Source organism: Podarcis tiliguerta, assembly GCF_965153285.1.
Source record: "Podarcis tiliguerta genome assembly, chromosome: 5".
Taxonomy (NCBI): domain Eukaryota; kingdom Metazoa; phylum Chordata; class Lepidosauria; order Squamata; family Lacertidae; genus Podarcis; species Podarcis tiliguerta.
The window spans coordinates 54232955-54255367 of NC_139538.1; the positions used below are offsets into that span (position 1 = coordinate 54232955).

General features: G+C 40.1%; 1 protein-coding gene across 1 annotated transcript in view; it reads right to left on the reverse strand.

The window, feature by feature from the left end:
- The window catches only part of CPXM2 (carboxypeptidase X, M14 family member 2), a 66075-nt gene that overhangs the window by 3495 nt on the left and 40167 nt on the right, over positions 1-22413 (reverse strand). The window contains exons 5-13 of the mRNA XM_083439628.1: positions 20461-20545; positions 19278-19428; positions 17436-17524; positions 13194-13317; positions 10713-10909; positions 9352-9531; positions 8723-9020; positions 4137-4276; positions 2055-2154 (exon numbers count right to left, since the gene is read on the reverse strand). Coding sequence (XP_083295754.1) covers positions 2055-2154; positions 4137-4276; positions 8723-9020; positions 9352-9531; positions 10713-10909; positions 13194-13317; positions 17436-17524; positions 19278-19428; positions 20461-20545 — 1364 coding nt within the window. The remainder of the gene's footprint in view (positions 1-2054; positions 2155-4136; positions 4277-8722; positions 9021-9351; positions 9532-10712; positions 10910-13193; positions 13318-17435; positions 17525-19277; positions 19429-20460; positions 20546-22413) is intronic.

Genomic DNA, 22413 nt, shown 5'->3' on the forward strand with positions numbered 1-22413 from the left:
TAATGCAAAATGACACCGTTACTATTATTTGTCTTGCCCGTGGGTAACTTACAATGCCCTGAAATACTATACTAAAAAGACAAGTTACATTAATGGAATGCATGTTGATCATTGTTGGGCTGGTTCTGCTCATATTTAAGAGGATATGAATTGTGCCCCAGAAGATAAGTGGGTCATGAGTAGCACACACACACACACACAAAAAGCTTAAGCCTAACCTAACCAGCAAATGGGGACGTGGGTGGTGCTGTGGGTAAAACCTCAGTGCCTAGGACTTGCCGATCCTATCATCGGCGGTACGAATCCCCGCAGCGGGGTGAGCTCCCGTCGTTCGGTCCCAGCTCCTGCCCACCTAGCAGTTCGAAAGCACCCCTAAGTGCAAGTAGATAAATAGGTACCGCTTTATAGCGGGAAGGTAAATGGTGTTTCTGTGTGCTGCGCTGGTGCCGGCTCGCCAGAGCAGTTTCGTCACGCTGCCCACGTGACCCGGAAGTGTCTCCGGACAGCGCTGGCCCCTGGCCTCTTAAATGAGATGGGTGCACAACCCTAGAGTTGGACACAACTGGCCCGAAAAACGGGCAGGGGTACCTTTAACCAGCAAATATCCAGGGTAACTTCTCCACCACTTCCTGTGAGCAGCTGAGAGTTGAGACTAAACCATCTATACTATAGCAGTGAACCTGAAAGACCTTGGCAAATTATACTAAATTGTTGAAATGCAATAGAACACACAGAGCAGGCTGATTGGTATTCAGCTCACCTCACTTTTCATACTGACCCTCAAAACCTATTTGCTTAAGAATGGCACACAGCAAGCAGGTAAACATTCCAAACAAAGCTTGCCCAAATATTTGATACCTGAAGCACAGGGGTTTTGTTTCCAGATTAAAACTGGAGGCACATGTCAGTCTTCCACTTGGAAAATATTCTAGGTATTTTTTTGATCTGCAGCAACTGGCAAACATTCTGCCTCCACCCCCAATTCCTCTCAGTAGGTCAGTTATCCTGCCCTCTTTTATTTTTCTAGTCTGGGCTTCAGGAAGAGACTTTGCTTTCTGGGCAACAGTGATGCTTCTGAGATAGTGATATACATAGCAACTGTAAATATAGGCTGCCTCAGGGAATGCTTGACTTCTTCCCTTGCTATGGTGTCACAAGCTATACATTGTCCAAAGTAGGGTGTCAAGAAAGCCTGGTTTTGCTGTTCACTGAATTCAATGGGTTCTACTTCTGAGTAGACATGCATAGGATTGCACTGTAAAGATATGCTTCATTTTTTAAAACAACAACAAACAAGCAAAACCTGATTTTTCAAGACAGTAGATAACTGACATGCATACTTAGACAAGTTATTTTATGCCATATGGCATAAAATATGGGTCCATCATGCAGCAGCCTTGGCCCTGTATACCTGGAGTGTCTCCACCCACATCATTCTGCCCAGACACTGAGGTCAAGCTCCAAGGGTATTCAGGTGGTTCTCTCACTGGAAGAAGTGAAGTTACAGGGAACCAGACAGAGGGCCTTCTCAGCACTGGCACCCACCAGCTTCCCAATCAGATGTAAAAGAGATTAACAACTACACCACTTTCTGAACACATCTGCAGGAATCCTTGTTCTTTGATGTTTGATGTTTTGCTGTGCTTTTATTATGTTGGAAGCTGCCCGGAGTGGTTGGGGCAACCCAGTCAAATGGGCAAGGTAATAATAATAATAATAATAATAATAATAATAATAATAATTGTATACCACCCTTCATCCAAAGTTCTCAGGGTGGTTCCCAACATAAAAATACAAGATAAAAACAAAACAAAATCCATAACAAAAATAGGAACTAGAATAAACCAATACCTCCCCCCATTGTGATGTTAAGTGGGCAGCTCCACCAACATGACAAATTTAGACCACAATAATGCTGTGCAGATGTTGTACCAAAGCCCATGCTCAACTCAACAAAGTGCCTCATTAATAAAGTTGCCAGCTAATTAACTTGGCATTGTGTGTTCCAGCCCTCCTTCCAGCCCTTCTCTTCTGACACAGAGGCATGCAATTACCTGTGCGAATGTCGTGGTTAACGCCTTCTACAGAAATAATAGCATTTGGAATCCCCTTGCCATGTAGATCCCTCACCATGCCTTTAATGCCTCGGTGCACCTGTCAGTAGAAGCAAGTACATGGAAGTGAAAAATTAGGCATTGACAGAAAAAGAGAAGACATGGCAGTCATGATGAACCAAATGATGTCAGCTAAATCATAGAGAATGGTATTTTTGCATGATATATATGCTGTTCCAAAACTATGTAATTCACGTCAGGCCACAAGCCTGAAAAGAAACATATGCTCTTAGAAACAAGAAACAAGTAAAGTGATGAATGTCAGAGGTGCCCATGAATGATATTTTACTGTAAGTTTATGAATGAGATCATTTTCTATCAGTATTGGGTGGTGCCATATTTCCAGCATCAAACATGACATGGATCTTGTGGGATGTATTCAGTTGGTATTTATTGACTGCGTGTGTTTATGCTTTTTTCTCCTTCAAAATATGACACCTTAAACCCTACAAATGTTATTAAAATGATATCTACTAAAGCACATAAAAATCATTCCCAAAAGTGTATTTAGCACAAACACACACAAACTTGAAAAAAGACCATAGCTCAGAAGCAGAGCAATTGCTTTGCATGCAGAAGCTCTCAGATACAATCCATGGCATCTCCCAGTAGGGCTGGGAAGGCCCATCCCCAACCGAAATCCCAAAGAGCTGCTGCCAATGGAATGACTTGATGTAAGCCAACTTCCTATGTTCCTAAACTCCTCCCATAGCAAGGAATTACCTCACCTTGAATGCCCATAAAAGCTTTGTTTTAAAACCTTCAGCGAAGGGCTCAGATGGAACGTGATAGGCAAGTTGTTCCACAGCCTTGGTACCATGACCCAAAAGACAGTGTGTCCTTCTTTCACACAGTCCTCCTCCCCTGGAGATCTCACATGGCATGACACGACCACTCTTTATGGCAGGTGAAATGCCACAAAGCATTTAGCACTTGCACACAGCGACTAGGTTTGCATGATACGCATATCGTTCAAGATCTTCCCATGGCCTCTTGAGCTGTCGGATGGATAGGAGATGGCTCTAGCAAGATTGCATTAAATAATCCAAGCACACAACATGACCTGTGCACCTGGTGGCCATGGGTATTTGTATCATTTATATAAGAAGGGTGAGGGTTACGTGTAGATGGGCAGAAAAGATAAAAGCAGTGCAGATACGTCAAGTGGGGGAAAGAGTTGCTGATGTGTAGAAAAAGAGGAAGGCAAAGTTAATGCCGAGGACACATGCATAGGTGCGTAGAGTCTCACAGAATTTTCAGCAGTCATTGTTTATCCAAATGTACTTTGCATCTCATCCAAATCCACATTTAATAGCATAAGGAGAAAATCAAAGACCCTGTATTTTGTTTACATTTAGAAACATGTTCCGGTGGCATGAGATTCATGGAGATGGCAACATGTACGTATGTCTATTTCTGACATGTACGTATGTCTCTGTCTACTTCTCTCAGAAAGAGACACATACATTACCAGTTATTTCTGTTCTAAGATAGGGAAATGGTGGCGCATGTTTTTCAAAAGCAACGTTGAAAGCTCTAAGTCTTGGATCCAGTGCTGCCATCTTGCTCACGTATCAGACTTCTGCTTGTGCAATGTAACTTTCTCCTCAACCCTGCAGCCTCCGAACACCTTCTAAATATGCTCTGAAGCTGATTCTGGGGACACACCGGGAGTGGAGAGGAAGTGGAATTCCCATTGCATGAGTGGAGCTCCATTTGCACATCACTGGACACAACCTCAAGTTTCACGGGGCAGGCCCCACGGAAGTAATTTGTTTTGACTTTTCGGAACGTGATGTGCCAGATGTATACCTTTCTGTTCTGAGTTAGTGGAGCATGACCCAGATTTTGACTCAACTGCCAGTGTCTTTGGAAAGACTTTGCATTCTGTTCTCCCCCTTGATAAACTCATAGGCAAGTAATGGAAAACAGTGTTGTGGTAACCAGATGTAAAACACCCCAATTAAAGAAAACTTGGAACAAAACCAGTTTTGAATCAGCCCAAGTGTTCTTATTTCATACCTGCTCCATGAAAACAATAAGGGACTCCCTGTTATTTTCCCACTCTTCAGGTAATTCACTTTCGTGGGGATATTTATCACAGCCAACATATATGGATAGTTCAAAACAATTTGTATGTAGGTAGCTGAAGTCATTTATACCTGTCAATGCAATGAAAAGAATAAATAAAAATAATGTAATAAAAAAAGAAAATACAGCTTTTATTTAATCTAGGAACTAGACACAATCATTTTAAATAATTAAATTTTCCTAATAGTTGTGTTAAAATAGATTCAATAAAAAAGCTTTTATGGAAATGCATGCATTTTGTAATGATATCAATAATTTAATTAAAATGAACTCATAAAACATTCTGCTAGTAAAATGTGGAGATTTATATTCATTTTTAAAAATATAGCAGACATCTTGAAATTTAGCCTGGCCTTGTATTCTGTCGGGGTTTCAGAATCTGGATGGACTTCCAGGAACTTTTTAGAAAGTCATGAATTTTAAGATGGCAATGTTACAAAAGTCTTTAGTTTCAAAAGTCTTGACATGCATGTGATTAAATTGTAAATATTATTACTTTCTCATCCAAAGAGGATAATGTCAGGCCACCACAACTTAGTCTGCAGGTCATCAGGATAATGTTAAATGGTTGGTTAAAAAAAAAAAGTGCATTGTTCCTGAAACACTTGCTACTGTCAAACTGAAATTAATTTATAAGTATTATTCACAAAAATGCAACTAAATTGCTGATGCCAAAGGTATGTGTACTATTCCTTAAACAATTGTTACTGTATCTGGAAAATTCATTTTTTATTATTATTATTTTGCATGCATATATATATATATATATATATATGTAGTTTTGTCTCTTTATTTCTCTTAGTGGGAATAGGAATACTTTGTTCATGAGCAAACTGAATTTCAAATTATATGGCAAGTTTTAAGCTTATAGATGAATTTTAATTGTTTTAATTCATTTACTTTATAATGACCAAATATAGAAGAACATGGAGGGAACTAAGTGAAAAGAGGGTGGGGGGCAGGAATCTACTATACAGCTGCTACCGAGCACTTAATGAGCCTGAAAACACCTTCTGGTTTCTCTGTAGGAGGATTATGTAATGCAGATGTTAAGCTTGTCGATAGGGAAAGATTAAAATATCACAGTGTCGGGTTCTGCTGGTATGCTAAAGCTTTTCTCCTTCCCAATTAAGAGTAAGAAACATTTTTATTCAGTCTGAATTAATATTTTTCCAAAGATGTTTTATCTACAAAGTTTCATTCAGTTTTTTAGACTGTCCTAACCCAGAGATAGGTGCACGGGTGGCGCCGTGGGTTAAATCACAGAGCATAGGACTTGCCGATCAGAAGGTCGGCGGTTTGAATCCCCGCGACGGGGTGAGCTCCTGTTGCTCGGTCCCAGCTCCTGCCAACATAGTAGTTCAAAAGCATGTCAAAGTGCAAGTAGATAAATAGGTACCGCTCCGGCAGGAAGGTAAACAGTGTTTCCATGCACTGCTCTGGTTTGCCAGAAGTGGCTTAGTCATGCTGTCCACATGACCCGAAAGCTGTACAGCAGCTCCCTTGGCCAATAAAGCGAGATGAGCGCTGCAACCCCACAGTTGGCCACAACTGGACCTAATGGTCAGGGGTCCCTTTACCTTTCTTTAACCCAGAGATGGGGCACCTCTGACCCTCCTAGTGTTGTTGGACTACATCCTGACCATCCTGGATCAACCTGATGGGAGTTGAAGTCTACCAACATCTAGAGCAGGGTTCCCCAAAACCTCAGTTTCCAGCTGTTTTGGACTACAGTTCCCATCATCCCTACCTAGCAGGACCAGTGGTCAGGGATGATGGGAACTGTAGTCCAAAACAGAGGGAGACCCAAGTTTGGGAAACCTGATCCAGTGGCAGAGCAAGCTGCATGGGCAGCTTGGATAAACATTACTGCTAAGAAGATCATAATTAAAATGTAGCAGGAATTCTGCGAAGTACTGTAATAGAGTCAGATATTTATTGAACACATGCTGTGTAAAAGCTGCTCTCATTCAATTAACACCTTTTAGCTAATTCCACTTTATGTTCATTAATCTGAGACAATTCCTCTTGTATGTCAAGAGTAAGTAGATGGAATTTTAAGTCAATATTTGAGAATCATCACACAATGATCCAAAACTTATCATTGCATTAGGATGCATATTATTATTATTATTATTAAAAAAACATCAGAGTATAATATAGCTGTAAAAAATGAATTTGATGAACTAAATCCAAAGCAATAATTGCTGCTAAGAAACCAGGTAGTACTTATTTTTGTGGTTAAAGCCCCTAGCATTCTGGATCAATTCATTATCAAGTTTGCACAGCACTTAAAAAAATGAAAGTCATCAATTAATGAAGCAGTCAATTCTGAATTTAAAATGCATATTGTATGGGGGGGGAATAGGACATGTATTGGGCCAACTTATTCAAAAAAAATATTTATGCTGTACCACAAACATATGAAACTATCTCCATTTCCTGAGTTCAAAGAGTTTTTGCAGACAGCAAAAGAAATATTCTGTATGCTGGCATGTGAATCATTATGTCCAGGCCAAGATTAACTTCATGTGGTCCAATGCAAATATTATAAAATTAGCTTACAAGTTGTGCACTGTTTGTTCCGTGAAAGCGCAGCTTGTAGCAACGAAACAGGCCAACAAAAGGACTGCAGGAACTGTTATCCTTATTACTGCTAAAGATACAATGCTATGGAGCCATTCATTACTCTGTGCCCAACACACACAATTCGCTTGAGGTGTTTTTAGCATGTTTTTACCAAGGTTCATCTTGATGAGATTCATGCCAAGCAAATGTTCAAGCAGGAGCTTTGAAAGCAACTGAGATCTTGCCCACCCTGAATCCTCTGCTTTGCACACAATATCCATGGAAGCCAGTTAGTAGTCTCATGTGCTTCTAATTGGGTACCCAACTGATCTGTAGGCAAAGGCATAACAGAACGTCTCTTCTCTCTTTCGCTGTTAGGCGGAAACAAGAGAGTTGGATGTGACTGATCATTTCTGGTCTCTGAGTACATCACAAGGACACTCCAGGAGAGCACAAGGAGAGGAAAGGCCTTTATACCCAACACAGAAGCATCCCAAAATATATTAAATGCCTTCCAGAATGATGATGCAGTTAGAATTCATAAATATATTATTCTTTTCTTAATATAAGATAACTGAATATTTATTTACTGGTAGCAAAAGCAGGTGCATATGTGCAGCTAGTTGTTGGGTGCATGATTTTCAATGTATTGTCAGGTTTCAAGAAGAGAGGTTTCTTCCCAGACTTGTATGTGTTAGTTATATCATTTAATGCTTTAAACACCAAATTCCTCCACTGCAAGGCAAGATTATATTGGGCAAAAGATTCCTGCATTGCAGGGTTTAGATTGGTGACCCTCAGGGTCCCTTCCAACTCTACAATTCTATGATTCTATAACACACTTGTATCTTGGATCCCAAATGCCCTGGAACTCGGATGTTTTGGCTCCCATATGGCCCAAACCTGGAAGTGATTGTTCTTTTAACATTCTTTTAACATTCTTTTAAAACCCGAACATCTGACAGGGCTTCCGTGGCTTCTGATTGGCTGCAGGCACTTCCTGCAGCTAATCAGAAGCCGCATTTGGTTTTCAAACATTTTGGAAGTCGAACAGACTTCCAGAATGGATTCCGTTCAACTTTCAAGGTACAACTGTAATTAGAGAAGAAATAAACTGCAGTAGTATACACCTAAGGCAAATAGCTTCTGATCCCTGAATATATGGCTTATCAACTAGGTACTTTAGGGCTTTGCTATATATTACATTAATTGCAAGGTTTGCGGCCATATGTAGGAACCTTTTTTAAAATAATAATCATCATCATCCTAGGTGCATCCTCCTCCTTGATTTCTATCAATACAGGAGCAAGTAATGATGGGAGATTTGACTCTTCCATCTCCCTCAATTATTCAGTTGGAAATTAGTCCCACACCATAAGTAGTGGTTGAGAAACATCAACAACTTCCCATTGTCGCAAATGGGGCCTTTTAAAATAGATAATTGCAAATGGGGGAAAGATTCCATTCGGATTGTGTTTAAGGAGAAAAGGATTAAACATCACCCTCTCTACATGGCAGTTGTGATGGAAAATGTGCCCCCGCACCTTGAATGAACCTTGCAACTTGGTTGCAAGTCACATGGTTAACATGTAGCCAAGCCCTTAGTTTCCTATCAATTGCCGGTTGCTTAAACAGATGCGTAGTCCCTACTCTATTAAATCGCTTTGACAGGTACCATTTAAATTCGTTGCACTATAAAGGCAGAGTAGTATGCACAGCTGTTGAGATCAGCAACAGAAACCAAAACCTCCGTGGTGAAAATCTGACAGCTCTGCATCAATCCAGGATGCATTGTAAAACACAAAGAGGAAAAGTTAGTAAAGTATTGTTTCTGTGCTGCGTAGGTGGGTGACAGCCATTCAATTTAAGTTAAGGTGCTAGAACAAATAGTACAGGCGGCCTTCTTTATTTTGGAAAGTTTAGGGGTGTTCTGCTTTACAGACACTTACTTCCTGCAACAGTATGCCATGAAGCTCCATTTACAGTCCCGTCTTCCTTCTGGAAGTCCTCCGTATGGCACACTCTCCGGCGAGCATCTGTCATCAGCCGATGGGTGGAGGCATAAGAATATGCCAGCCACCTAAAAACATGGTCATCTGGGGTAGGCGTGTGCTCCTGGGTTTTCCACGTCGACCGGACCATATCATAGGGGTAGGCAACAACAAGTTCTCCACCTTGTAAGTTGCCACCAAGCACAAAAGGGTTTTTCTCCATCCAGGCAATCACTGCTCGTGTTTCAACTGCTACCTGGGAAGTGAAGGAACAAAAATAAAATCAGTTCAAGAGATATGAGAAACTCATCTTGGAACAATTGCTACATTTATTTATTTTTTTAAACCAAAGTCATTTTTAAACAAATGGCAGCCATTTATAGCACATCTACAGAAGAAGAAAGTAGTCCCAGTTTAAACACTGTAGTTTTTTCTTGGCCCATTGAGGGGTGTAAATGGGAGAGGTATGGATGGGAAAGAGTCCCAAGGGCCAGATAGGGAAACATGGATGGCCGCATTTGACCTGCTTTAAACCGTTTCAAACACAGAAGGTGAGTTTCCTTCCCAGTAGCACTGATCCTACTCACTGTAGCGTTTTCAGACAGGTACCATTCTGGTATTGGTATGTGATGATTTGGGACCTTTCTCATAACCCTTTTACGATCTTCAGATTCCCAAAGCAGAGTATTTAAGTCAGGGAAGTTATTGTTGATGTCAATGCCATCTTGAGTCCATCTTCCTAAAGACCAGCCTCCTAATTCTGAACCCTGGAACAAATTAGGTTAGGTTGTATTATAGTGACAAAGTCTGTGTGCCTTTCTTATAGTAATAACACAAGTCTCCTGAATGCCTACGATTATGGCAGAGCTGCAGCGTTTTCAGGACCTTGGTGTATTCCCCTTTTCTAGAAAGCTTCCTCTAAAAAAATTTTTATGGCACTCCTGTTTCCTTTGTAAAATGTATCCCACTGCGTGGCTTATGGCCAAAGATTGTGGTTTGCTGTGTGGAGATTTATAAAAGCTGAAAGTGAATAATATTCAGAGAAAACACTAATTAATTTGTAGAAAGAATCAGTGCTGAGCCATAATTTTTTAAAAAATTACTCTGGTGCAATAAAGCATTGTTTATATACAGCTTCAGTTATTAACTTAATTGCAAGCAGGAGAAGAAATAAATTCAATATCACTTAACTGCTGAAATCTATCTAAAGACTCTTTATTGCTTCTCCTGACCACTCTTTTAAATTGCACACTATGCCACCAAGGCACTTTTAGGTCTTAAGAAATGTTGCTGCTTTGATCAAGATGTCACGTTAAGTGAATTACTGGAAGAAAGGCAAGTCGAGGAGGTAATATCAAATCAGAGCCGAAACAAAATCTCTCAAAGTTTCAGGGTGTTCATATTTTGAAAACTGAATTTTGGTGTGGACATTCTACCTTAAAATATGACGCTGGAAGTACAGGTTCTAAATCTGGCACCGGAAATCACACATTCTGCTTATCTAAATAAAGTCATAATATAACATTAACCAAGTTCTGTTGCATGCCACCTATCATATACTGTAAAGTGCTGCTGCCAGTATTCTTGCTTGCACTGCACTCCCTTAAAACGTTATCAGAATGGCATTGAATTTGACTGCCCATGAACAGGATGAAGAAAGGTGGGGGTGGAGAACATTTCAACTCAATCCAGTTTATGACCACTATTGCGTATTCTTGTAGTATCTATACTCTCATACTTCTTGAAACTGTATCAACATGAATTACATATTATTCTAATATCTTCCATTTTATTTTTTTCATGTAATCCTACCAAATACCAGGAAACAATCTTCTGACTCAAAACTCCAACTGAAAGTTCTGCAATGCCCATGTTTATATGCCTCAAAAGGCAGCATATGTCTTTTCTATTAATCGATCAGCTGCATCTCAGCGCAGTTCTTCCTTACCACTTCATAGGCCTTTTCATATCCGTCTGGGTTGATTGAAGGTAGAAGGTGGATTCTGGTATCCTTAATGAGGCGTACAATACGTGGGTTCCCAGCCAGATATTCCTGGCACATAAACTGCATTAACAAAAGCAGTAACTCGCGTCCAAGCACCTCATTCCCATGAGCCCCTGCCATGTACCGAAATTCTGGCTCACCTGTTCAAAAAACAAAGGAAGATGTGAGCACACCAAAAAACAGAATCCAACTAAGGGAATGGGATTTGGAGGGTCTGGCACAGAAGGAAGACACAACAAAACTTGGTATATTCCAGCATATCATTCATGCCTCTTCAATACCATATGATTGGGACAGGAAACTTCATGGCCAAGAAACAAATCCAGTCCCTAATAGTTTTATAACCAGCAAAGCTATGTTTCCAAGGAAACTTCATCTCCCAAGCGTATCTCGGTGACTTTTCTCTAAATGTGCAATGGAGGCAAAGGGGTCTCTTTAATTCCCTCTCCTGCGCTTTGGACAGTAGGAGAGAAGCTTTAGCAGAGTCATGCCTTATTACATATATCAGCTGCTCTTTCCAATGCACAAAGAGAGATCTGTCAATTTTGATTTCCCTCAGCTTCACGTTTTCTCAATCTTAAACTCAGTTCTCCATATTTCCCTATCAGTTTGCGATTATTATTGCAAATTTCAGCGCAAATTAGCAAAAATTTCTTCTAGGGTAATTGTCTCTGTATACATTTGTCCCCAATATGCAATTTTTTGCAAAACAATTTCTCCCAATATAATGCTTTTTTGTGTTATTTTCCTAAATATACACATTTTTATGCACACTTTTAGTTTATGCACTTTTGTACAGATTACTTGGCTAGAGAACTGAACTGCAAAATTCAGAGAATCACAAATTTCAAAGGCTGGCTGTGTTTTGGTTGGCATATTGTTTCACAAAGGGCAACCTGGGTGGGTTCACCTTTAAATGCAAACTGAATCAGGTTTCTCACCCACACCTATGCACAAGGCAGGGAAATTTCTGTGTGGTACAAATTGAGTCCACTAAAGCCTCCGCTGCTCTTCACATGGAGGAACAGGCTAAAGGGCTGTTTGTTGGTAAGTCAATTGGCAGACAGTGTTGCTGCCTTGCACAGTCAAAATCATTGCTGACTAGGACCACAAACTCTTTCTCTCCACATTTATGTATTCCCCCTACATGATTATGCAATTTGAACCACTACAAAGCACACAAATACTGGGGCAAATGTTTTCTTCTTACATCACTGTAACAATTTGGTTACTAATAACTACCTCATTATCATTAATAGTTTTTTAATTATAGTACAATATGACCAGCAAACATTCATAATCTAGATTTTATTTATTAGTCTACAAAACCGCCAAGTTACCTTATACAGTGTGTGTGTGTGTCTGCATATATGCACATAAAATTCATTAAAATATGTGATCATCTCAAACCATGAAGTCAAATACATCCATATTCATGAATATATGTATGTGCATATATAATAGAATTTCTCAGTTCAGAGCGCTAAACTTGAAAAAATCACATTAAGCAACCATCTCTCTCTTTTTTCTCTCTCTCTCTGATGATACAAGTTCTCTATGAAAAATATTGGGAGGGGCGAGGAAAGGCTAGGATACTTTACTCAGTTGGTGTAGCCATATTTGAAATATCAATCCTGTCAATGGTAATTCTGTTTTGGCTAGGCTGGGAGAGAGAACACAGGTAAATGCTTTTGCTTCCAAGAGTGGAACCACAAGTCATTTCCTTGTTACAGGACTGACTTACATTTGTTGTCTACACAGGAGACAAATACACCAACATTACTACTTTTCACATATTTGATATACCTTTGTTCAAAGGCAGAACGAAACATGATGTTATTCAAAAAAATAGCCCTTCTATGCTGATCTGTTTTCAATCAAAAGCAGAAATTGGGGTGGGGTGGCTCAGACCCATAACCTGGTAGGGTGGTGTTTAACACCATGGTTCTGATCAAAATCTGGTAGCCCCATATTTGCTATATGCAATTAGAGGGAAGCTCCCATTGGGACCATGCAGCATAAAAGTGTAACATTAAGAAGGCCCTCGGATACACAGAAATTGTTAACCAGATTGTCTTCTAGCTCTTGCTGTCTATTCTGACAATGACTGTCAGTGCATACTTTTCATCATTAAAGTTGGCTCCATTTTTTTATTATTGCAAAAGAAGAATATATGATTAGCATAAAGGAGTTTGATCCCACTCTTTGGATGGCTTCTATTTATATTCCTCTTCTTCTCTAATTAGAAGAAGTATAATCAAAATTCCTCCCACATGTACTCAACACCATGACTGCTTGTAGGCACATGCCTCCACTGCGAAGTGCTGCAGACATGTGGAATGTTAAAAATTTAAACATTCTAAACCACTTCATCCACCAGTCCGCCAGCCGGGATTTTATCTGGTCAGAATATATCGTCCTAACCAACTTCGTGTTCTCCTGGGTTGTCTGAGATTTCAACAGCATACAGCTTTAGCCCTTGGTGGCTTTTCCCAATATTGTAAATTCTTGTGATATTTGGACACATCTCATTCACCACTTTCATCAGCTGTAAAATAATCAAAGAAAGAAAGACATTTGTACAAATTAAAGAGAGGTGTGATATAGATAAAAGCGTGTACCTCACCCCATGATTGTTTCCATGTTGTAAGACGTGGGGACAATGAGTATCACAGATAGGACTAGACAGGGATGGGAAACTAGTAGCCCTACAGATGCTGAGAGACTCTATTGTCAACATCCTTGACTATAAGCCATGTTGGCTGAGGCTGATGGGAGCTGGAATTCAACTTAATCTGAGAGGGGTGTGGGTTCCCCAGAGCTTGAGGCAGTATGCAATTTAAAAAATTGCCCTCTGGTGTAGGATTATGTTTAATGTCTATGAAAATGAAATAATTATGTAAAAGGGAGGAATAGTCCAATAAGAAGGATGCAGGGTTTTTAACATTATTCAAGAAACTTTGTGCTTCGTTGATTAATCATACAGGTGCTGCTTTGGGGCTTCCCACAAGCATCTTGTTGGCCACTGTGATAACAGAATTCTGGACTAGATGGGCTATTGGCCTGATCCAGCCAACTCTTCTCATGTTCTCTTACCACTTTTTCAGGGTTGATTCTTAGCTAATAGACTAAATATGTGGTTGGTTGGGCTGTGTGTATAGTATATACAACAGTTTCCACCATGTGTGTACTCTACATAACAATTTCTCCAGTTTGAAAGTGTACCCACAGGGCCAAAATGTGGGTGACCTTTTGACATGGGTGATATATAGATATATGATGTTTAAATTAAATGACAATAGCAATTGTTTGGTCTTATGGTAAAATGACTTTTCCGTTTTTTTCCAGAAATGCAGTAAATAAGAGAAAGCATTTTTTTTGCCCTATTTCCCTCTCGTTTCCAAAGCTGTGCAGTACAAATTGCATATTTGGCAATGTGATATGTTAATGCCTGCCTCCCCCTCCACCTTTTGCTTGTGTTTGCAGAAACAGAGAAGCCTCTGATAATATGCCGTCAAAGCTATTAACAACCAGAAGACTATAAATCATGCCCAGAGTAAATTTGCTAATAGACAATTATTATGAGTTGTATGCAGCAATTATTTCTTCTATTAACTTTCTGGCAAAAAAGCTGCATAAATTCCCTCAGAGAACCCATTAGTTTCAATCTCAGCTCATGCGGTGCCCAAGGCTGCAGAAGGATTTTGAGAGCAAATCTAAGCCAGTTGTCGCAACCTTTGAGGAGAATGTAGTGCTGTGGGGCCAATTTATGACGAATTCTCTTTCAGGTTGTTGACTAGGTCCTTAGCCAGACTCATTCCATATATTTATCTCTTTCTCTTTCAAGAAGCCCAACATTATCTGTTACAAACCATATGAGACTAATGCAGAGATCATTTCAATATCTCTTCCCTGCAACGTGCAGCACATGCTGACATTCAATTGTGGTCGCAAAACACAACACGGCTTCTCTTGGCTCAGGGTTTCTTTTTCATTTTTGTTATGACAATTTATTTAGATATAGTTAGATATACAGTGGGAAACTGTTTGGTGTGTCCCGTCCCCCCATTGCATTGCTTCCTGGAACCTGCACACAGACTATAACAAGTCTACGAAAGAGACCTACTAAACCTATATTCATAATTGCCTGGAAGTAAGTTCCATTGAACTCAATAGAGCTTGCTTCTGGGCACACATTTGAATAAATCTCTGGCCCTCCAAATGTTGTTGGACTCCCACATCCATCAACCCCAACCAGCATGGTCAGGGATGATGGCAACTGTAGTGCAACAACATCTGGAGAGCCACAGGTTTTCTATCCCTGATGGATAGGATTGCACTTTAAGGTAGTTTTTGAAGGCTGGTTGAGACATTTTGATAATAACTAATATATTAAGTAAAATAAAATATCACCTAGCCAAAAGTGATTATGTAACATTAATCTCGCATCATATTGAGTATGTGATCCTAGAATGGCTGGTATCACCCACGTGATCAAAGAAGGAAGAAAAGGACCCAATTATTTTCTTTCTTTTTTGAGAGGTGGTGGTGGGAATGGCACCTAGATATCAGCAAAAGGAAAATCAATGCTAGCAAGTGACAAAGGTGAACATTAAGTCAATTGTGGGACATATTTTAGCCTCTTTGAGATATCTAGTTCTGCCCTAAAAATCAAAACAAGCAAATATTACCTCTAAACACACACATTTCTTACAATTAGCGAATCACTTTTTGATTACACCGTAGCTAATATTTGGATTGTGCAGAATCAATATCAGTGAAAACAGACAACTAAATGCTGCTTAATGGCCCAATTATAATAATACTCTCCAAAGGCTCTGTGATCAGAGAGGCAGAGAATGTGGAAGGCTCTGATGAAGGATTTTGCTCTCCACTGACCAGTTAAGCTGCTGCTACCATTTAATCACATATCTTTTTGCTCATTATATAAGACCAGAGGAAATAATTTTCTCCTGCTTTAAGCTATTAGTTTTCCCCAAATATATTTCAAACCTGACCAACCTGTCTTTGCACAATTAGGATCTAAAATGCATTTAACTTTATTGTTCTTGACACTAATTATGCCAATTGCATTTCTACTCATCTAATCTGTCTGCTGAAAATATAGGCCATGAAATCTCTTGTGAGCGCAGTATGTGACTCAGTACACAATTGCTCAATAAAAAATGAATGATGACTCATTCAGTATAAATACGCTGAAGATTCAGCACACTAAAAATGATTCACATACTTCTTGTCCAAACATATTACCTTTATATATTTGAAGAAAAAGATAGGAAGAAATATCTTTAACGCATTCTACACCTACATCTGTGGTGATATAAATCTGTCCACAGTGCCATGTGCTTGAAGCTAAAGGAGCATAATTATAGCTGGTAGGTCTAAACTTAGACTGGCAGGGATTAATGCCTATGTGAATCTTGGTCATTTGTGTGGCACAAGCCTTCTGTTGCCAGTCACAGTACCTGTCAACTCTAGATGAAATACTGTTCATGTCTACAGTGGTATAAAATTATAGCTATAGAACTGTAGGGCTGGGACCTTCCTGAAATACATATGCCTAAGATGCTCCACACATTAACCCAAATCCATGCCACAAATTCACATAAATGGTCAACATTGTGTTGTATTACAAGGAGAGAAGGGATGGATGAATCAGTCTTTTCTGATCTATTTCATGTGTTCATCCAAAGTATGTTCCATCATGTTTCTGCATTAATTTGCTACTTAAAAGAACTACATGAAAATACAGGTGTTAATGTATATATTTATCTCAAAGTTGATTTTTATTTATTTATTTGTTTGTTTATTTTTGGGAGCCAATAACTACATCAGAACATTTGGGTAGTGTGAAGTCCAATGGATAGCTATGTTCTTGGGGTGTGGGACATACAGGAAGTCCCATCCACTCCAAAATGATACTTCTGATTGTAGGCCCTTCTCTTCTTTAATACTCATCAGTGGACTTGTGTGGAGCACAAGGGTCTACATCTAAGTGGTTTTGGCGCCAGCAGACTTTCCTTTTATCTCATACAAGTGGGATGAATATCCCCCATTCACATGTGCAGAACCAACCTGACAAAAGTCTTTCAGATAGAGCAGTTTCAAAAATTTTGTGGAGTGAGGAGAGTTCTCCACTTGTGGAGGTGAGGACTTGTGTTCTTGTCTTCAACCACTTACGCAAAGTGCCTCGGCCCAGTTCAATCTCTGCCTTTCTCTCTCATTCACATACACTAAGACGCATGGCATTCTGGAGGGTCCTTTAACCCACATTCTGCTCATGGAAGTCTAGATCCATGCATAGGTATCCAACCCAAAGTTCACAACTGAGGAATCTGCAAGCACACATAGCTTTTTTCTTCTTAAACAAGTAATTACCTCACACTCCAGCCATAATGCAAAAAATTAAATTATTTGGACAGCCGCAGTATGAATCTTTATATGAATATAAGTAAATTTCAGTGGGATAAGATTCAGCAGAAATAGTTTTTATGTAGCGTGCTCTGAAACCCACATATTGTTTCAGAACATGCTGAATTTGAAAAGTGATTCAGGTGGCCTATTATTGCAGTGGTAATGATCCAGTCTTTTAAAGGTCACCACACAAAGACATTTGCACCAGAACCTCTATTTGTTGTGTCCTACCTGCCTCATTTCTTTGTAGTTGTGGTGCTTAAAATCAAGGTTGTCTGTTGTTGTCATTTCATTTCTTCTGTGGTAATAATTATTCGGGTCTATGATAAATAAAAAAAACCAGGAGGATACAATGAAGAACCACAAAACAATTTAAAAGTAAAATACTTTTAATCTAAAATTGGGGTCCCCGATGCGACTCTCAGACACCCACATTGCCACCCCCTCTAAAACTGAACTCTACCATGGTACCCTTGAAACCCACTAAAAACCCCTCCCTTTCCATTTCTTTGTTTTTTAAAAGATATCCAGACATTTTAGCTTGAGGAGATGTTAGTTGATGGCAGATACCAATGGGGATACCAGAGAAGTGTTGCCTACTTTATTGTCTGTGGTGTACTTATTTTGATGGGGATATAAGTGTTTTGCCTGCTTTTTTGGGGAGGGAAGGGTATATAAGCATCATCAGTTTCTCTTCTGTGAAATGGGTACCTGAATCCAAATGTGTACCAGGCCCAAAAAGGTTGAGGGTGTTTTTTTTAACAAAAAACAAACAAACCAAAAAACAAAAATGGAGAACCTGTAGCCCACAGGCCCCTTGGAGCAAGCAATTTGACCCGCAGGGCCTTTTCCTCCAGAATAGGCTCACCTGTTAATCAGCTGGTATTACTTACGATAACTGCTGATTTGGGGGCAGGGGGGAGGTTGAATTCTGCATTGACTTTCCAAGAGTGAATAGGCACCTTCAGCCAATGCAGCAGTCAAGACATGTACTGGAGAATTCCCCAAGTACCATTTCAGAAGAAGTGCCAACTTGGCCCTGCAACTGTGAGTGCCTGACCCCTTCATGGGGAATTTTGTGGGTGTTTGGGCACCCAGGGCCCCAGTGAGTTGGCACTTATGCACTTCAATGTGGTTACGGAGGAGGAACAGATGCTAGTAGTCATCTTCTGATCTTCTGATTCAGACAAGTAGCAGGCTGTGTGACTATATTGTTACGGAAACCACAGCTTGCCCAAGACCACCCAGTGAGTCCTGAGCTAAAGTACGATCTGGATCTACATTGCTATCTGCTACATTACCAAGTGCCTACAGGTGCATAATGATTCTCATTCTGCAAAAAATGTCATCCTGCCTTGAAGCTACCAATTCTATGACATACTCATAAATAAATAAATGTGTGTGCTCAAAGACATTTCCTTCTCTGCTTATATCAAGATACTTTCTTTTTTGAAAGTAATTTCCGGGTGGTTCCCTCCCCCCTCTTTTTTCCCTTTGTGTTCAATTTGTGAGAGAACTAGAAATAAAAGTACATTGATCCCTTTCAGGCAATTGCAAATCTCTGTATGTCATTCTGTATCCATCTGCACAGCAATATTCTGGAAACCAGAGAAGAATCTGAAGAGCTTTAGCTTTCTCCTCTGAGCCTTCATTACCTTCCTCTTCAGTCTGTGCCTGTCATATTTCCTCTTTCCTTTTTGAAGACCGTTTTGCTGATTCTCCACTGCTGGGACTATGAACTGGTTGAAGCACACCCCGCCCCCCAAGAAACCTCAAACATTAATTGCCTGCTTTTAACTAGCTCGGTGATTCGCTAAGGAATTCCAGAAAACTTTCTGGGGATTCTGGGGCTATTCAATAAGGATGTTTCATTAACTTTATCCCAGAGTAATACAGAAGAATTATTCTGTGCTCTGAAAAAACATATCCAGCACATCCCCTGAACCAAGGGAGACAGGCAGGATGCTTGCCATCAGGCACAGTTGTTTTCATAAACAATTCAGGCAATTCCCACTGGAACTGGTCCAGGAACTTTGCTATTATGCCAAGCCTGGTCTTAAGCTTGTCACTTACCTGGGAGAGGGCAGCCTAGGATTTCCAGCCTCATGCATATGCTTCCATCTTCATACCACGTCCTAGGGTTTATCCGAATGTAACGTGCAACAAGAGGTACTGGCAGCTCATTGAGGACTGGGATCTCCTTTTCACTGTTGCCTTCAAAAATCTATTTCAGCATACAAGTAAGTGAGCATCGTTAGTCACAACACCTGGAATAAATCAAAACGTTTTCTCCCTCTTTCATAACACTGGGACTCGTGGACACCCAATGAAGCTGTGTGCTGGAATTTTCAGGACGGATAAAAGGAAGTATTTCTTCACACAACACATAGTTAAACTATAGAACTGTCTCCCATGGCAGGCAGTGATGACCATCAATTTGGATGGCTTTAAAGTAAGATAAAGAGAAAGGAACCCCTGACCATTAGTTGTGGCCGACTGTGGGGTTGCGGTGCTCATCTCGCTTTATTGCCCAAGGTGCCGGCATACAGCTTCCGGGTCATGTGGCCAGCATGACTAAGCCGCTTCTGGCGAACCAGAGCAGCGCATAGAAACACCGTTTACCTTCCCGCCAGAGCAGTACCTATTTATCTACTTGCACTCTGATGTGCTTTCGAACTGCTAGGTTGGCAGGAGCTGGGACCGAGCAACGGGAGCTCACCCTGTCGCGGGGATTTGAACCACCGACCTTCTGATCGCCAAGCCCTAGGCTCTGTGGTTTAACCCACAGCGCCACCCAAGAAGGCAGCTATTGATGGCTACTAACCACAATGGCTATGTTCTGCTTCCACAGATGGAGGCAGTAATGCTTCTCAATGTCAGCTGCTGGAAATCACAGAAGGGGAGAGTGTTCTTGTGCTCAAATCCTGCTTGCTGGTTTCCAATGGGCCACTGTTAGAACAGGATGCTGGACTTCGATGGGCCATTGGCGTGATCCAGCAGACTCATCTGACGTTCTTATCATTAAATCTGGCCCAACAGAATGAAGAAACCAGAAGCACAGGATATGTAACTGGAATCCAGTATCAACTATCAGATATGCCTTTTGCCAATTTCAGTTATTCTGCTCATGAGAACTTGACAAGAAAAGCCTCCACTGAAATTGAGGGAGTGAGTGTTACCCTTGAGACATTTTATCAAAATGGAGCTGTGATAAACAAGTGTGATGGGAAAAAATATTATGTTTTGCGATACTAACCATGTCTCCAGAACCATTTTTGACAGTGATCCATGCATGGCTGTCATTGCTCACCATGACTTTGTAAGATGTTACCCAGTCACTCCTAGAAAGAATCAAAAGGTTTTCTTTGTTAAATAATGAATATTGATTTACTGACTCACACAATATTCTAGTAAAATAAATCCAAACAAGGGAAGTTATAGAAATGTAAATTTAGCAGACAATGCAAGAAAACCTAAGCTTATGAGAAGCATGGAGTAAGAAAAGTAAATGTGAACAAATCCCTTAAGGAAATTCTCATGCTGAAGCACCTTCAACATAAATGGGAGCTGTACAAGAGTGCTTGCAGAGTTTAAATTCATTTCAGTGGGAGAACTCCCTGGAGAAATTTTTGCCCATTCTTGTTTCTCATCTTTTCCTTTATCTTTACTGCAACAAAAACTATGCATGTCAACATAAAGTAGATAACTCTGCTTACTTATATACTAATGGCTTGCAGATGAAGTGTTGATGTGTTCAATGAGTTGTTCACCGGAACATGGTCTTGCTTGCACACTATTTGAATTTAATGGTGCTAAACTCTAAATGAACTACATTTAAAGATCCACAGGATCAAAATCGCTTTTCCAAATCAGATCAAAATGCATCACGTCCATCATTCTGTTTTCGAACGACACCCTGCTCCCAATCAAATGGAATGGGAAAGGTCCATGATTAGGTCTTCCAAAATCTTTTTATTTAAATAAAAGCAACAGGGGTGGGGTTTGAACTGAATCAGCGCTCTTTCCTTCATCCACCATTTCCCTTATTTTAAAGCTCTATTCAGGCATTATGACCACAAATAAGTAGATTCTCCACATGGTGTAGAACACACTTTAACTCACAGAGGGCAGCCACCAATGCAATCATCCCCATGTACACATTTCCCCATACCCAGTAAAGGCTCGTAGGCATATTTATATCCCGTCATTCCTTCCCAAGGAGCCCTGGGTAGCAAACAGATATGCCATTTACTTATATGTGCATCTGTCATCTACACTGCAAAAGTGAGATGGTCCTGGGATACTATGGTTTGGCTGCTATTTTACAATTGGATAGCACATAGCCATATCACCCCTTGTAGTTCTACAGGAAAGGAATCACTAACAAACAAAAAAAAATCGTACACTCGGAAATTAATGTGAACCTTTTTGCAATGCAATTTGCAGGCAGTAGATCCCCTGATGCAAATTGGAACCATAGTAGGATGCAATGAGTTAAAGTCTCCTACCTATCGATTGTGTACCCGTCACCCACCCACACTGACAGTCTGTGGAAACAAAAGCAAAAAATCTTGTTCACTCAAGGACAGAACTATGCCATCTAATTTGTCTCTCAGTATAACACGACCCTTAGGTTACTGAGGGGCAGGTAGTAAGGATAAATGATATAAAATTAATGTAAGTTTTGAACATAGATATATTCTCTGCTTTCTATTGTGTGACCGAGTTTGGTCTCTTTCTTGACATATCACATTGGACTAACGTAGCAAGATTGATCGCACTTAAATGAATAGGTAATTTCACCATTATTTCAACAATCTGGTATTTAAAAAAGAAATCTGCTGAAGATACTCGGGGGGGGGGGGACAGATTTGTGGATTATGTTTGTATTTAAAAGCTGGAATCCGAGGGCTTTTTATACACTGGTTTAATGCTTGTCACACAATCTTTTGACATCAATAGCCCCAAAGCCCTTTAAACAGTTTCCTAATCTTCTATCTGTTTAGAAATCTCTAAGGGCTGAACTTTGATAGAGTATTAGCTCAGGGGGCGAAACAGAGTGGCGTCTCAAGTCTTTCTAGATGTAAAGTGATCCAAAACAATGCAAGTACGAGCAATTTCAAAGCTTCATACAACTTCAGTAACTAATCTCACTTTGTTTATCCTTCCCTGCTCCCCAACCATATTAATGAAAATTATTGTCCTACCT